The sequence below is a fragment of the Oryza sativa genome, chromosome 3 (genome assembly GCF_034140825.1).
Source record: "Oryza sativa Japonica Group chromosome 3, ASM3414082v1".
Lineage (NCBI taxonomy): Eukaryota > Viridiplantae > Streptophyta > Magnoliopsida > Poales > Poaceae > Oryza > Oryza sativa.
The window spans coordinates 31,692,844-31,707,899 of NC_089037.1; the positions used below are offsets into that span (position 1 = coordinate 31,692,844).

General features: G+C 41.3%; 2 protein-coding genes across 2 annotated transcripts; both read right to left on the reverse strand.

Annotated features, from left to right (window-relative positions):
* Positions 1-240: 240 nt before the first annotated feature.
* LOC4334110 (protein NAR1) lies at positions 241-4,594 on the reverse strand. The gene is made up of 11 exons (XM_015775103.3): positions 4,402-4,594; positions 3,448-3,530; positions 3,208-3,361; positions 2,848-3,034; positions 2,316-2,442; positions 2,056-2,206; positions 1,921-1,970; positions 1,497-1,668; positions 1,265-1,391; positions 1,076-1,167; positions 241-684 (listed from the first exon to the last, which is right to left on the reverse strand). Exons 1-11 carry the CDS (start codon positions 4,534-4,536, stop codon positions 532-534), a joined length of 1,431 nt encoding a protein of 476 aa, XP_015630589.1. The 5' UTR covers positions 4,537-4,594; the 3' UTR covers positions 241-531.
* A 948-nt stretch (positions 4,595-5,542) lies between these two features.
* Positions 5,543-12,557, reverse strand: LOC4334111 (DExH-box ATP-dependent RNA helicase DExH3). The gene is made up of 19 exons (XM_015775106.3): positions 12,123-12,557; positions 11,866-12,020; positions 11,678-11,765; positions 11,344-11,574; positions 10,986-11,081; positions 10,675-10,863; positions 10,386-10,545; positions 10,166-10,296; positions 9,913-10,083; positions 9,548-9,820; positions 9,139-9,333; positions 8,333-8,536; positions 8,163-8,232; positions 7,923-8,071; positions 7,456-7,764; positions 7,310-7,369; positions 6,989-7,141; positions 6,786-6,896; positions 5,543-6,352 (listed from the first exon to the last, which is right to left on the reverse strand). Exons 1-19 carry the CDS (start codon positions 12,339-12,341, stop codon positions 5,864-5,866), a joined length of 3,453 nt encoding a protein of 1,150 aa, XP_015630592.1. The 5' UTR covers positions 12,342-12,557; the 3' UTR covers positions 5,543-5,863.
* Between the last annotated feature and the right edge of the window lie 2,499 nt (positions 12,558-15,056).

The window sequence follows — 15,056 nt, forward strand, 5'->3', positions numbered from 1 at the left end:
CCAGGAAGGTGCGGATTCCAAACACACCTCGGAGTTGGTCTTCTCCTTAATTTTTAATCAACTTTGCAAAGTTCACTTTGATGTCTTCACCATCAAATGTCAACGGGGCAAAGCTGTATCAAGGTCAATGAAGAAGACAAACGTCTGTTTCACGCACGTCATAGAAGAAGAGAAAAAGATCACTGTTGTACATAAAACAAATTAAGGAATCATAAGATAAATGCTAACGAATAGGCCCTGTTTGAAAAATTGCAATGGAATTATCAGCTGAGTAGATCAACTACTATTTGGTTCACTTCGTTTTTACATGTTACAATCTCATCTGTGTTTCCCAGTGAGGAGGTAGTATACAAACATTACCAAGAAAAGCTGGTAAAACCTACAATCTAACAAAATTCATTTGCCCGCATGCAAAATCTTTGATGACGTGTATTTCTTTTCTGTGTGTTCAGTGTTTGCTTAGTGTGGGCAGGGCACCAAGATGGCACAAGCAACTGCCCACACTGGGAAATGCTTTCCACCACTGTGTTATCACCAATTCTGCAACTGCGATGCCACGCTTTTCACCACTGGGTGATACTTCGTGTGTAGATACTTCTTTGCGTTTTCTGAACCAGGTTGCCCAAGCCATTCATCATATAATCTTTTCGCAATAGGGTTCTCGAAGGGGTTGGATACCGATACCTGGTACATAAGGCCATAAGCTTTACAGTTAGTGGAAATTCTGGCATACAGCAAACATAACATATTTGCACAGTAGTAATTAGATCCTAGAAGCATCACAGCTAGCATTTCATATGCACATGTGATGATCGGTAAATATGAATTGCATACTACCACACAGTTATACTTGATTGGCATGTTAACAGCAACATGATGGATCACCATAAATGAACTGTGAGGTCAGATTATTCTCTCTGTTTTTTTTTACTAGGATACATCAAGTAAGAAGCTTCAGGTCTACTCCACATTGACATGGAAGAATCCAACCAATGCTGAGACAACATAACATAGCATAGAAAAGCAAGTTCCAAACAAACAGCATGAAATTTAGCGAGAGATTTCGCTAGCTTACATCTTGGATGTACACATCCTCTAGTAGTTGGATAAGATCCTTCGCAGACTGGCCTTTGGCAGGTTTTATTTGACCTCCCCCATTCAGGCAGCCTGCAAGCGAACAATTAAGGTCATAGAATCAAGATCCTATGGCTCAGAACCATTTACTTAAAGCGGGCAAGCCACACTGTATCATAAATGGGAGTACCTGAAGGACATGCCATAACTTCAATAAAGTGATATTCGCATTTTCCCATCTTAATCTTCCTAATAATGTTCTGCAGATTTCTGAATCCATAACAAAGTGCAAACTTAAGAACAGGTTTGCCCTCCACCTGTGCATTAACACAACACACGTTATACAAAATTAATCTAAGGCCACTTGAATCATGCTTAAGAGAGAATTGAAAGCAGGCCAACATGATGCAGGATGAATTCACCTCCAGTGTAACCTCACGAAAATCTGAATTTCGTAAGATTCTGAAATCAACTGATCCTTCAATTTTTCTATCGAAGAGAACATGTGCCGCATGTCGAAAGACTGTTTCTGCATAACCCCCTGAGCCACCAGAAACCCCATATAGTTGACCGTCATCATCAACATTGGTTAATCTGGATCAACAATGAACGTAAGTATATGTGAGTTTCCAGATATGACAGATAAAACAACTGTGATATACCACAGCATGTTATCCAAAGCAACATGAATTATTCTATTGACTTTTTATTGAAGGAGTGATTAAATTCAATGCAAAATTTGTAAATCTGAAATATCGGTTGAACAGATAATGACTGATTTTACTTTCCAACTTGAATTCTATTAGGACTTCACCCAAAGGGGCTAAAGGCACACTAGGGACTCACAATCTGTCCATGGGAGACTCCTCTAGGGTCTTGAAATCAACAGATCTGGACTGCACAAGCATGAAAATGGTATAAGCTTCTCATAGTTTTTTAAATGCATATCAAAAGACAGGACATGGGAAAAAAATCAGTTACCTGTATCAAATCTAACACTTCACCAGTGGTTAATACGGAATCTACCTCTGTAACATCTTTATCTTCCACTGAGAAAACAAAATCATCCCTAACAGCTTCTAGTTTTTTATCATAACAGGGCATCACAGTAACATGATAAACATCATGTGGCCTACACAACAAATTCATTCATGTACAACTGTAAGTCCAAATATTTAAGGGTCTATAGTATATAAAATATGAAGGTAACACCTTTACATCAACTATGGCAAAGTGCTCACTTCAGACCAAGTTTTCCAACCATATGATGCTTGATAGCAGCACCAATGGCCTGTTGGGGGCTCTTCACAGCTGAGATGTAAGGCAAGATAAATGAACCGAGAGTCTTTTCTGCATAGCATATCCAACCTGCAAGTTGAAGAGGTTTGAATATATTTGTGCACTAATCTTACTCTTGTTTATAAAATAAGATGCAACTAATAAGCTACCCCCTACGGTAAAAAAAAAAAGGGACATTTAGGACAAGATCCTGCCCAACTTAAAATTCCAACAATCAATTTTATATTAGAATTAGTTTATAAAATCTAATAAGTTTATGATATTATGATAGTACTTTTCGAGGTAAATCTATGTATATCATTTGTTTTGTTTTTAAACTAAGCATTCGATGAGAAATTATTGATGGTCAAAATTTTAAAAGTTTGAGTGAATCTTATTCTAAACATCAAATATTTTTTACCAGAGTACAAGCATTATGTGGAAGTACAGAATTCATGATACCTAAATTACATAGTACCCTGCAAACAATTTTACCTGGGCATGCAGATGAAAGCATGGGAAGATTTTTTCCAGCTTCTTTGCCACTAGATAACTGGTTTTGATGATAACGAGTAACAAATTCACTGCATGCTTCAATTAGGGACAGATCTCGACTGGAACTTGTGTCGTAAACTGCCTTTACGCCCATCGACTTGAACAGCGCAGTGAGTTTTCTGAAAACCTGAGCATAAAGGTATTAAGCTCCTGCTTTTGTTACCACGTTCATGATAAAAATGCACTCCTTTATGCATCTCTAGTCGTGGTTATGTTCAAATAAACTAGCATTTCGGACAAAACATTTTATAAGGACAGATTTGACAGGGAAGCAGATAACTGAAAAAAATATTTAATCACCTGTGATTGAGAAAGACCAAAGAATGCAGCTAGCGATGCTCTTGACTGTGGAGAGACCGATACTATGACAGCTTTGTCAGAGTTGATGCGAGTAATGAAGTCACCCAAGCTTTGCTTCTCAAGCATAACTGTTTCTGCTGATGTTATGCAACCACTATGGGATTAAAATGAAACAGTCAGCATTATTTGGATTTGGACAAGCTGCTGATTGAATGAACAGTGCAAGGTAGTAAAGAAAACCTGCAAGCCAAACAGTCCTTCAGTGAAATCTTGACTGCTTCCTCTGGAGGATTTGTGCTCACTGCAATTTCCTTTTGTTTGATCTGTTAACAGAAGTGCCAAGATATGAGGAATGGTATGCGGATGGGAAGCGAATCATCCAGTTATACTAATTTTGAAGCTACTTGTACAAATGTGTGCAGAGATGTAAATACCAAAGGTGCAAAGTCTGGTATTGAGTTTATTCTGCCATTCAACAAACAATTAGGGAACTAGGTGCCAGTTAGAAATCATATATGATTGAACGTTGCTTTCATGTTTGCAACCAACACCTGATACTGGACTTCTGTTTTGGTTTCATATGTTTCTCTATTACTAATCAAAAAGTTTTCTTCAACACCTCTGGAGAGGTTGTTCACTCACTGCAGGCTTTAATTTGATTTCTCTCGACTAAAACGAACAGCAGGAAAGACAGTATGCAGCAAAAAAAGCATCTGATACCATAAATCCCACCCCCGAACTCCGAAGAATTCAGAGTGTTCGATAATGGTGGCTCGTCTTTAGCCAAGACCATTTTGTCCCCTCGTCTCGTTCACAAACAACCTAACAGCAGAAGGACAAAATCAATTCCGCCTCCTTTTCCTCCTCCTCTCTACTCTGCACGCTCTATCAATCGATGCCTACAGGCTAGACATCAGCAGTACAGCACTCGAAAATCTTCCAATATCGATACAGAATCATCCCGCATCGCATGGTGAGACGAACTAGTACGCTGCTAAGATTACCACGCATCACCCATATGGCTACACAAAACTACACACACTTTTTTTGGTACGACGCACGGTTCCACGGCCAGCGACCAACCACGCGACCGGCAAGCCAACCAACACCGGAGCAGCGCCGCCGGGCATAGCTCCAATCCAGCCCCAGCCTAGGGCAGAAAGGGAATCAGCGAGCGCGGGGTAGGAGTCTCACCGGAAGGCGGCGGGCGGAGGGGCCCTTGTTGAGGGAGATGATGCAGTCCTGCGAGGGGGCGATGAAGTCGTTGAGATCCGACGCCTGCAGCGCCGGCGAGAACCTGCTCGACGCCGACGACGACGACGACGCCATCGCCGCCGCTCTCCTCTCTCTCTCTCTCTCTCTCTCCTCCGGAACGGAACGAGAGAGCAATCAATTTTTCTTCTTTTCTCCTGCTTTGAAGGAGAGAGAGGGGAAGAAATTGCTGGGCCTCCTGGGCCTGGATTGGCCTGGAGCCCACGGCACAGTCAGCTCTCGCCCCATGACTTTTTCTAGTAGCTTCTAGAATTTAAAAAAAAGTTTTGGATCAGATAAAAAAAGGGATTTAATTATTGATAAGATATTTTTTTGTTTGCTATTTTGGGGGTGGATTATGAAATGGAAGGGGAGGAGATGGAATGTAATTCGTCTTCCTTCATTTGTATACACAAGTGTGAGATGCAAAAGCAAAAGGATGGTTGGTTGGTTGGTTGGCTAGTTGTGTCATGATATTCTTCTCCTCAGACTATCACTCCCCCAACAACTGGGAGACGCGACAGCGACGCGAGGAGAGGATAAATTAATCAAGTGGTGAAGGGGCAATTATGGTTTGGGTTTCTCTTTCATTTTGTGGTCCACAGCCTTGACGCTGGCGCCACGGGTGACGCACCTGATCAAGCGGAGACGGGTTGGATTGAAACCAACTTTTGTTCTTCCCTCGAAAACCAATTTTTGTCCTACTTTCTCCGTTTCAGAATTTAAGTCATTTTAGTATTTTCTATATATATATATATATATATATATATATGTCTAGATTCATTAACATCAATATAAATATGAAAAATGCTAGAATGACTTACATTGTGAAACGGAGTGAGTCCTAGTTTTTTTTAAGTTTCAATAGTAGAGTTTGAATGTTTGTTTTGTTACCAATTTATGTCTATGATAATACACATTCTACGCTATCAATCTAGAAAGTATCAAAATTTGCCAAGGTTTTAACACTTGCAAAATATTGATAGGATAAAATTTGATTACAATTCAAACAAACCTAAGTGGTCGCCGGCGGCAGCCGCTTCAGTTTTGACACGAACGGATTACGGATGCACGACATTGCCAGTGAATGCGGAATTAGTACAGGCAAAATCCAGTACCTTCCATTTTTCCTCACTTCTCGATCATACATCATGCCGTTGTATACATAATAAGCTGTACAAACTAACAAATTACATAACCATGTTCAAGGGATGCAACCAATAATGGTCACACTAATTTGAGCATCTAAACGCTCGACACGGAGCAAAATTCCAAAAGGGGCGATGAATCCGGTGAAACCAAGCTCGAATGCATCCAACCAATAGGCCAACAAAAAAATGGCACCATAACAAAACTATCATGGGCTTCTTATGAACCTAAGTACTAGATGTCCTTGACAGGAAAATCATTTCCTGGAATTGTTTCTGGACCGCCGCCTCGGTCTACTGAGCAACTTCAGCATGTTATCCGTCAGGTCAAGAGGGGAATCATCGCCATCATCCTGAAGCTTTGTCCCTGAGGTCTGTGTCAGCCATCCCAGCGCTTCAATGGCGGCGTCCCTCTCGGCGAGCTGCTTGTTCCTCTTGGGTTTCCCGGCAAACTGCATCCCTTTGAACTCCACTATGGCCCTGAACTCGTTGGTCTTGAGGTGCTTTGTCTTGTACTTGGGAGGGGTGTGGCCGGCCCTCATCAGCAGGGTCTGGAGCAGGCTCTTGGGGTTCATTCCGTCCTTGATAATGTTGCCTTTGGTGTCGTCGCTGCTGCTGAGCCTTGCTCTGCTCGTCTCGCGGCCAAACACAAACCTTCCTTCGCATAGGTCGCCTGCAGCGAGCTCTTGTGCGGCATATAAGATGTACTTTCCTTCCTTGTGGATGTCGAAGCTGGGGTCTTCAAGCTGGAGTTCAGATTGAAAACATCGTAGAGTTATTACACATGACTGATATATAATAGATGCGGAAGAATTTGACTGAAATCAAGAAAAAAAAACACTGCACAGTTAGTTTCAATCTTTTTTGCCCTAACCGATGATGTACCACAGGCCATGTTTCAATATCAAATATCATTTCAAGTGACTGGCAATAAACAACAAAAGGTTGTCTCTCTGTCCATTGCATGTGAATTTTCTCCTTTGTTCCTAGCTTCCACAGAAGGTGGACAGATTTAAGAGAAATAACATTTGGCGCACTATAGCAGCATATGCAATGTTAGTTATACATGCCTCATAAGTCATAACAGCATTGGCAATGCCTGTCAAATACTTATTAAACGCTGACTCGGCAACAGAAATATCTAGTGGAACGAAATCAATAGAATATTGCATGGCTTACCTTCTTCTGTACAAGTTTATCAAGCTCTTCTTTAAGTTGCAAGTAGCATTCACACAGGCTAGGATCCATAAACAAATCGATGTAACCATCGAGCATCTTCAGGTGCCCAGCCTATGATGGACAGGTTAGAAGGTATATAGGTAGGGAAAATAGAAATGCAAAAATGTCATAAAGCACTTGAACAAGATTTAATATTTATATACCATGCTTCCTTTTGTAACAGCACCACCAAATAAGATCAGGATGGAATCTGATACTCCGGTTGAGTCACGGATGAAGACAGCATTTACCTTCACCTTCTCACCAAAGACCAGCCATGGATAAGGGATGGTCTGGTACTTAGCATTCACTGAATTCTGGAATAGCGTAAAATGCAAATAAATCAGCACAATTTTGGTATCTGTGAAATGTAAGGCACTATACATGGCACCCTAGATGGGCTATCTCCCATGAAAGGTCAAGTGATAAGCTAGTAAGCAGGGTGTTGCACATGAAAACTTCAAGACGTTCCAGTATGAACTTACAGCATAAAGAAGAACTTGGCCATCATCCATGGTCTTGAACGACATAGAGTTTTCTCTATGCTGAAAGGAAAGCTCAAAAATTAACTGACAAGTTTTGTGTTTTCAAATAGAATGGAACTTTACAAAGTAGTCTGACAGATCTTTACCACAACTGATGTTATGCCTGGGAAAAGTCCAGAACATATGATACCACGGACCAATGATTGATTATGGCTCAAACTATTATTTGTATTTGCATCAGAGTCTACCAAACCAGCATCCTTTAATATATAGCTGAATTGCTTCCGAAGAGAGTGAATGGCTTGAAGTGTTTGAGCAGAAAGGAAATTTCTCCAGCAGTATTCATAAGCAGACCCTTCTCTCTCTGCATCCTTCCATCCTTCATAAGCCCGGACTAGGGCCATATGATCACTATAATCTTTTGCTGAGAATCTTGATTTGGCGGTTCCTGCCAACTAACAAATAGAGGACAAAAAATCAAACACATCCTTCTTGCCATAATGAATACACAAAGCCTGAGGCCCAATTCTTCCCTTTTTTTATAAATTTTCTATGAAAGCAAGAATAGTGTCTCCCAATTAATAATAGTAATTAGTGGAAAATCAAGGCATACATCTCTCTTGTCCTGTGGCAGCAGGAAAGGATCCCGGGCACTCAATCCAGCAACCACGGTAAGTATAGGATCAATGCAGCGGAAAACTGCACCCATTATAAGCATCTTCCCCAACTTTGGATCAACAGGAAGCATGGAAAGGTATCTTCCTACAAAGTTGGATTAGGGAATATTAAATAGGTTTCAGTAATAATATGTTTTGCAGTGTTAGCAAAGAACCAAAGTGTAGGATAGATGTACCTAGATCAGTTAGGTTCTCATTTTCATCTAATGCTCCAATCATTTTCAGGAATTCCACTGCATTTTGGACCTGTATATTTATCAATTGATCAGCCAAAAAAAAAAGCGGAGATGATTGAAAACAAGAACCCTTTTGCTAGCCCGTAGCCACCCAAGACAATAAGACATACAGCTAGTGGTGCCGGGGGCTGTAAGGCAGCTGATAGAAACTCCCCAATGCTGCCAACTTGCAAACTTTTTATCTGCAAACATAGTGAATTCAATGGAGTTCTAAGGAGCTCAGGAAGCTGGTAATCTGCAAATGCATCATACACACATCTAGGGTAGAGGTGATAGCATTCTCCAGGTTGCACACGACCAGCTCTGCCCCTCCTCTGCACGAAGATAATGGGGAGACTATCAGACATATGGCAAAGAAGGATATGGTAGAGGAAAACAATAGTATAGTGTATCTGAATTAAGGAGTTATCTTCAAGTTTGATCACTTGTTACAAAGTTTCTGATTTTTAATATTGAGTACATTTCTGCTGCCTATTGAAGCAGAAAAAATAAAAGATAGGTCGACTAGCCAAGCTCATAAGCAAAAGAGACACATGGACGTGCTTGTTCAGAAATATAGGTATTTCCCAACCACAAATCTAAGGCATGCCCTCCACGAGAAAATGATAAAAAAAGCTGCTAAGCTGCAAAGTAAGAGTCAAAAGTACTAATATAATACTATAGACTCAAACAGGACAAACGTTCAATTATATTACATTGAAAAAAGTCCATTCTACTCCCCCGAACTAGTTCAATGGATCACCTAACCCCCTAAACTATTTTTTGGCTCATTTACCCCCTAGACCATACAGAAGGTTAAAATCGAGAGAGTTCAAGAAAACAAATAATAATGAAAGTAGGTACAGGCACATGCCATTTTATGCTGCTGCTGCTGAAAGACGAGAAGCAAAAAAAAAATCAAAGTTGGGCATTTTACCTGACGAGCAGAAGCCTTTGAAATCCATGAGGGAAGCAAGCAGGGAGTGTTATTTAGTGCATCGTATGTCGTTTCCTTTGCCTTTCCACAATCCACGACAAAAACAATATCATTTATTGTAATACTTGCTTCTGCCATGTTAGTGGCAAGCACTATCTTCCGAACATTAGGAGGTGGCTTCTCAAAGATTAACCTCTGCGAATATCATAATACATTCATAGATGTCAATAGCATGAATTATACGATGCACAAAAGATGCTAACAGAAATAAGTATCAATAGACTAACAGTCCAGATGCATACATTATATATAAAATATGTTTATGTAATACTCATATCTCCAATCCAGTGGTTTAACTCGTATCACACAAGCAATCTCAATAAGATAGGGGCAAATCAGAAGCAACTACCTGTTCAGCTGTAGCCATGGAACCATGGCATGCAAGCAGTAAAACTCTGTTAGGGTCGCCCAACAAAGGGTGTGCCTTTAGTTGATCCTTCAAGCAACTGATATCATCCCATCCGGTCATGAAAACTAGAACTGCACCAGACCGCTCTTTACGACATATGTGGCAAAGAACAGCTTCTATAAGGTTAAACCCTATGCAATCAGGATTCCAATTTGACAGAGAATCGCGTGTCCTCGATCCATAGGTCTCAAAGCTAGAAGTTTTAAGGGCATCCTGTATAGTACAATAATAATATCAGAAGAATGTTGGGAAAGTGCGCGCTCTATATATATATATATATATATATATATATATTGAAAATGTACCTCAACAAGCGTTGTGATTTGATTTTTCCTTTTTCTAGGTAATAGTTGCCTCTGAGTTTTCCAGACTTTATCTTGTCCATAATCGTCAAGTTGATTGCTTGAGGTCAACTTATAGCCAGTCCTCTCTAATATATCTTCCAGAAAATGTGCCCTCACTGGATATGTGAATCCCTGATAGAAGCAGCATTCATGAGAAGAATAAGACAGATGTCAGATGTAATATATTTTTTTATATGAGAAGATATTAACTCACAGGAATATGGATAGTTGGTGCTCCTCCAAAATAACTTGAGAACAGTTCCGCATTTAGAGTAGCACTCATCAAGATCAACCTCAAATCACGGCGTCGTGATAATAGGTCTTTTAGGACAATCAATAAGAAATCTGAGAAACCAACAAAGTAATGCAACTTTATCAGGAGTTTAATAAAGACGATCTCAGCAAATTCAAAGGAAACAATGCAATCTTCCAACCTTCATTCATGCCTCTTTCATGTATTTCATCAACAAATACATGAGTTACTCCATTCAGGTTTCTGTCACTGAGCAATCGTCGTAGTAATATACCACTTGTGCAGAAAAGCAAATGTGTGTCTTTTCCTTTGATTCCCTCCAATCGAACTTTGTAGCCAACCTATTAAAAAAACTAGCATTGTATACAAAAAAATACAATAGAAGAATCTAGTAAAGACATTTTGTCCTTAATCATATTAGAGATGGGACATGGTACCATATGAGACGAAAAAAGAAAGCTTTATCTTACCGATTCACCAAGATTCTCTCCTCTCTCAGTGGATACTCTCTCTGCAACTGCCATTGCAGAAATTCTCCGAGGTTGTGTGCAGATTATATTACAAAAGGCCCCACGGCCAGATTCTATCTCTGACTCTAATACAAATTGAGGCAACTGGGTTGTTTTGCCACACCCTGTCTCTCCAGATATCACTATAACCTAGAATTGCATAAGAATGTTCAGAAAAATTGAAAGAGACAAATGAATTGCCAAACATGTATGCAGTATACACAGATTCTATGGCTCATAAACATATGTTGTGAATTATACAGTATATATACCTGATTGCGTGCAATGGCTGCTAGAAGCCTTTCCTTTTCCTTGTATGCAGGAAGTGATTTCCGGAATTCTAGCATCTTAACTCCTTCAGGTGATTCCTATTGTTACAGATAGATGGATGATCAACCACAATGGAATTGTTGAAATGAGATATAAGGCAAATTTTACACTAAATGCTGTAGAAGGAATCTCTAATCTATGTGTATCCAGGCATTTGTAAATTATCCAGATAGAGAGCTCCCTAAATTCTGTACCCATTGTTGAGGTACAGATCTATAAACCATCTAAACATTTTCAAATAATCCAAACCTGTATCCAGATTGAATTCAAAGTTACGTAGTCATATCAAGAGTGACATACCTGCCAACTTCTCTGAAAATTGCGCATCCGTATGCTCTTCCTCTGAAGGATCTTCTCCATGACCGATCGATCGAGAAGGGAATCCTGCTGCTCATCCAGGTTCACATTCTCAGCTTTCTCAGCCATCTCAGAACCATTTCCAGTTCCACATTTATCCGGCAAGAGTGCACGATCAAGGTGCTCCTGCACAAGTCCTTCAACCCTCCTCTGTAAGCTTAATGGAATCACCACCTGCGTATTTCCATGCATAACAAAGGCATTCGCAGTATTTAAACACCGTCAATTTGCATAAGGGAAAGATGTTTGATCTTGCCAGTGGAATGCATGGGCTCACCTCTCTTTGTGGCCGCTTGTCGTCCAGGTCCGGCCTGTAATTCGGCAGCGGGACCTTGCTCGCAACAATGACCTTCCCATACATCTCACTGCCGTTCCACAGAGAAAACACCAAACCACAAATTTCAATGTTTCGACATCTACATTTGGGAATTATGAACCGGAGATAGCAAAATTACGGTGGAAGACCTGTAGAGGCCCATCCTCTTGGCGAGGTTGGCGATCTGGTCGTAGTCCCGGCGATCCCTCCGGTCTCTGGAGATGATCTCCTGCTCCTCCGCGTTGCGCTGCAGCATGCTCAGCTTCCACCTCCACTCGTCGATGTTCGCCACCGACGACGACGGCTGCGGGTCACCAGTTCACCACTCGATAGCTCAGCATGGCGAAACTGGAGAAGAACAAAAAGGGAAGAAAAAGCTAGCTCGGCGCCTGCGCGGAGGTGGTACCCGGTGATCCTCGTACTCGTGGTCGTACTCGTCGTCGGAGAACTGCTCCACGGCGTAGCCCCCGCCGGAGCTGCAGAAGGACCGGCGGGCGAAGACATCGAGGCGGCGGTGGTAGACGAGCAGAGCAGCGAGCGGGACCGGCGGCCGCGGCGCCCGGCTGGGCGAGCTGGAGAGCGGGAGGAGGAGGATGCCCAGCCCGCGGCGCAAGCCGCCGCGCATGCTACTGCCCGTCGGTTGGTAGGGTAGGCAGGCTGGGCTCTACCACTGCTGCTGCTGCTGCGGCGCGGGCATGTGTTAGGAGGTGGGGAGGGGAGGGGAGGGAGAGTGGACGCCGGCGTCGGGAGAGGGGGAGAGGCGAGGAGGCGGCGGCGGCGGCGGCGGTGGGCGCTCCTCTGCTTCCGGTCAGATTTGGGCTGAAATGGTTTTGTTCGACGTGGGCTTCTTCCGTCGTGGGCCACGTGGCAGACTTGTTGGGCCGTTGCCTTCGGTTCTCCAAGGCTCGGCTTACTGTGAGACTGGACCTGAGGTGCTTGATGGGCTGATACCCAAGTATAGTACTGATCGCTCCACTAATGGAGTGGTAATAAGTTTTGGATTTATTATAAGTTAAACTTGGTGTTTTTATAAGAAAAATGTAACAATATCTATAACACTAAATTAATTATATTAAATCCTGCTATAAGATATTTGTATTGCGTTAGGAATGTTGTTTTATTTTTCCAAAGTTTGAATTATAACAAACCAAAAATGACTTACACCACAAAACGGAATATAGGGATTATATTATTGCTCCTTTCCTTGATAAGTTTATAATTCTTTTCTGTGAGCATTGGAATATTCATGTGAAATTTCTACGTTTAAATCAGGTCTAACTTTAGATACTCCAAAAACTAAAACTATAGAAGTATATGTCCATGTTAAATGTAGTGCTAGGTCTTTTTCTTTTCCCTACGTTTTAAACTGGGTCTAACTGTAGCTCCCTCCGGCATAAGACCCTGTTTAATTCCCAAAAACTTTTTCCAAAAACATCACATCGAATCTTTAGATAAATGCATGAAGTATTAAATATAGATAAATTAAAAAATAATACACAGTTAAGGAAGAAATTGCGAGACGAATTTTTTAAGCCTAATTAATCCATGATTAGCTATAAGTGCTACAGTAACCAGCATGTGCTAATGACAGATTAATTAACCTCAAAAGATTCGTCTCGCGGTTTCCAGGCGAGGTATGAAACTAATTTTTTCATTCGTGTCCGAAAACCTCTTCCGACATCCGATCAAACGTCCGATGTGACACCCAAAAATTTTCTTTTCACGAATTAAACAGACACTAAGAACCAAACCTGTAGATAGGAAAAAAAACAAACTTGTAGATAGGAAAAAAAAACATCATATAGGTAGGATCCTATGTTGTAGTAACAACATTAATTTCTACAGTACAATCAATTACTAAACCCGTATGCTGCATAATGGAATAAATATCCCGGCAGTATGCTGCCATATGGCTCGTATTGAAGCGTTGCAGTAAAGTGCTTACAATACGGATCCTGTGTCTATAGTGAGATGGTACTAACCATGGCATTTATTGCACTATGCTAAACTCGTTGCTTCTTGTTTTTCAATTTCCACTTCATCGTGATAAACTACTTATACGAGTGACATAATGACACACTTATCGTAATAAACAATTTCATCAGACGTTCAAAGAAATTTCACAAGAATGAATTCGCCGTTTTACACAGGAATAGGCAGAACACGACCTTACTTATTTTTAGTTGACAAGGATCTATAAGCAAATGGAGAGCACCCGTTTTCGGGATAAAATTTCATGAATTATCTTTCAACACGTAATTAGCCACGCGTTTTCCTGTGAAGACTGAAGAATATCCACAAACCATAATTCGAGGAGGAATATATTTTTTTCAAAGAAATTCAAGGAGAAAACTTCGTCTTAAAATACTACAACTTAATAGGTTAGGTTTAGATTTACTGTTCTAAGATGATTAAATATTATCATACTCCCTGTCTAGAAAACCAAACTCATATAGGATATTAAAGGTTAATTTATTTTAGAGCGAAGGAAACATGTCGCAGTATGCTGGCTGAGACGGAGAAAATATGAATTTTAGTAGGGCCTGCTCGCCAGCGAGAGAGATGGCAAGATGGCTCACGTCAGAGCAGGTACAATAGCATGCTATAAGCTAACTGCAAATATATTTTAAGCAGATAAATGAGGAGAGAGAAGGGCAGCGGGCTACAGATTTGTAGCCAGCTGTAGCATGGACTTCAAGACGCAGTGTATGTATAATAGGTGGAACCAGATATTAAAAATGTAGTATATAACTATTGTATGAATGAGCTATTAAATTGGCTATAGATGAATTGGAGTTAATAGTTGGCTAAACTATTAAACTTGCTCTCACATGCAAAGAATACAGAGCTCTTGTCATCATTCCGTGGTGGGAAGCAGACGGCGACGGATGTGCCACTTGACCCCCGACCGAGCTGGCCGTGGGCCCAACCAACGACCGTTCCATTTGCACGAGACCATATCACATCGCCCTGGGGGGCCCACCTCGCCCATCAGATTAGATTAACCCCACGGCCCCGCGCCAAAATTAAACACCGGTTTTATACCACTCACTACCCCACACTGACGGTGACTGGAGTGTGGGCCCAGCCGCTGCCGTGTCATTATTAGGTCACTTAATACAGTAATCACCCGAAAAAATATTAATTAATTTAATTATACTAGTAAGCAAGACTGGTCTTGTTTACAGGTCAGGAGAGATGGCGCCGCCGCGAAGCAAACTCAGCAGCCAGCATGTCTCACAAGTAACACCCCGACCCTGCGAAAATACTATTTTACCCCTCGTACCATCCATGTGGGTGATATGGCCGTGGGCAGAACGGGTATTACGGCCTCCGAGGT

What these genes read in the sequence shown, in the direction of transcription:
- LOC4334111 (XM_015775106.3), bottom strand. Translation starts at nt 12,341, where the DNA reads ATGCGCGGCGGCTTGCGCCGCGGGCTGGGCATCCTCCTCCTCCCGCTC. An exon ending in CAGCCATTGCACGCAATCAG is followed by an intron (nt 10,864 to 10,985) that starts GTATATATACTG and finishes ATGCAATTCTAG; the next exon opens with GTTATAGTGATATCTGGAGA. An exon ending in TGAAAGAGGCATGAATGAAG is followed by an intron (nt 10,297 to 10,385) that starts GTTGGAAGATTG and finishes TTGGTTTCTCAG; the next exon opens with ATTTCTTATTGATTGTCCTA.
- LOC4334110 (XM_015775103.3), bottom strand. Translation starts at nt 4,536, where the DNA reads ATGGCGTCGTCGTCGTCGTCGGCGTCGAGCAGGTTCTCGCCGGCGCTG. An exon ending in GTTGGAAAACTTGGTCTGAA is followed by an intron (nt 2,207 to 2,315) that starts GTGAGCACTTTG and finishes TTTGTTGTGTAG; the next exon opens with GCCACATGATGTTTATCATG. An exon ending in AAGTGTTAGATTTGATACAG is followed by an intron (nt 1,971 to 2,055) that starts GTAACTGATTTT and finishes ATGCTTGTGCAG; the next exon opens with TCCAGATCTGTTGATTTCAA.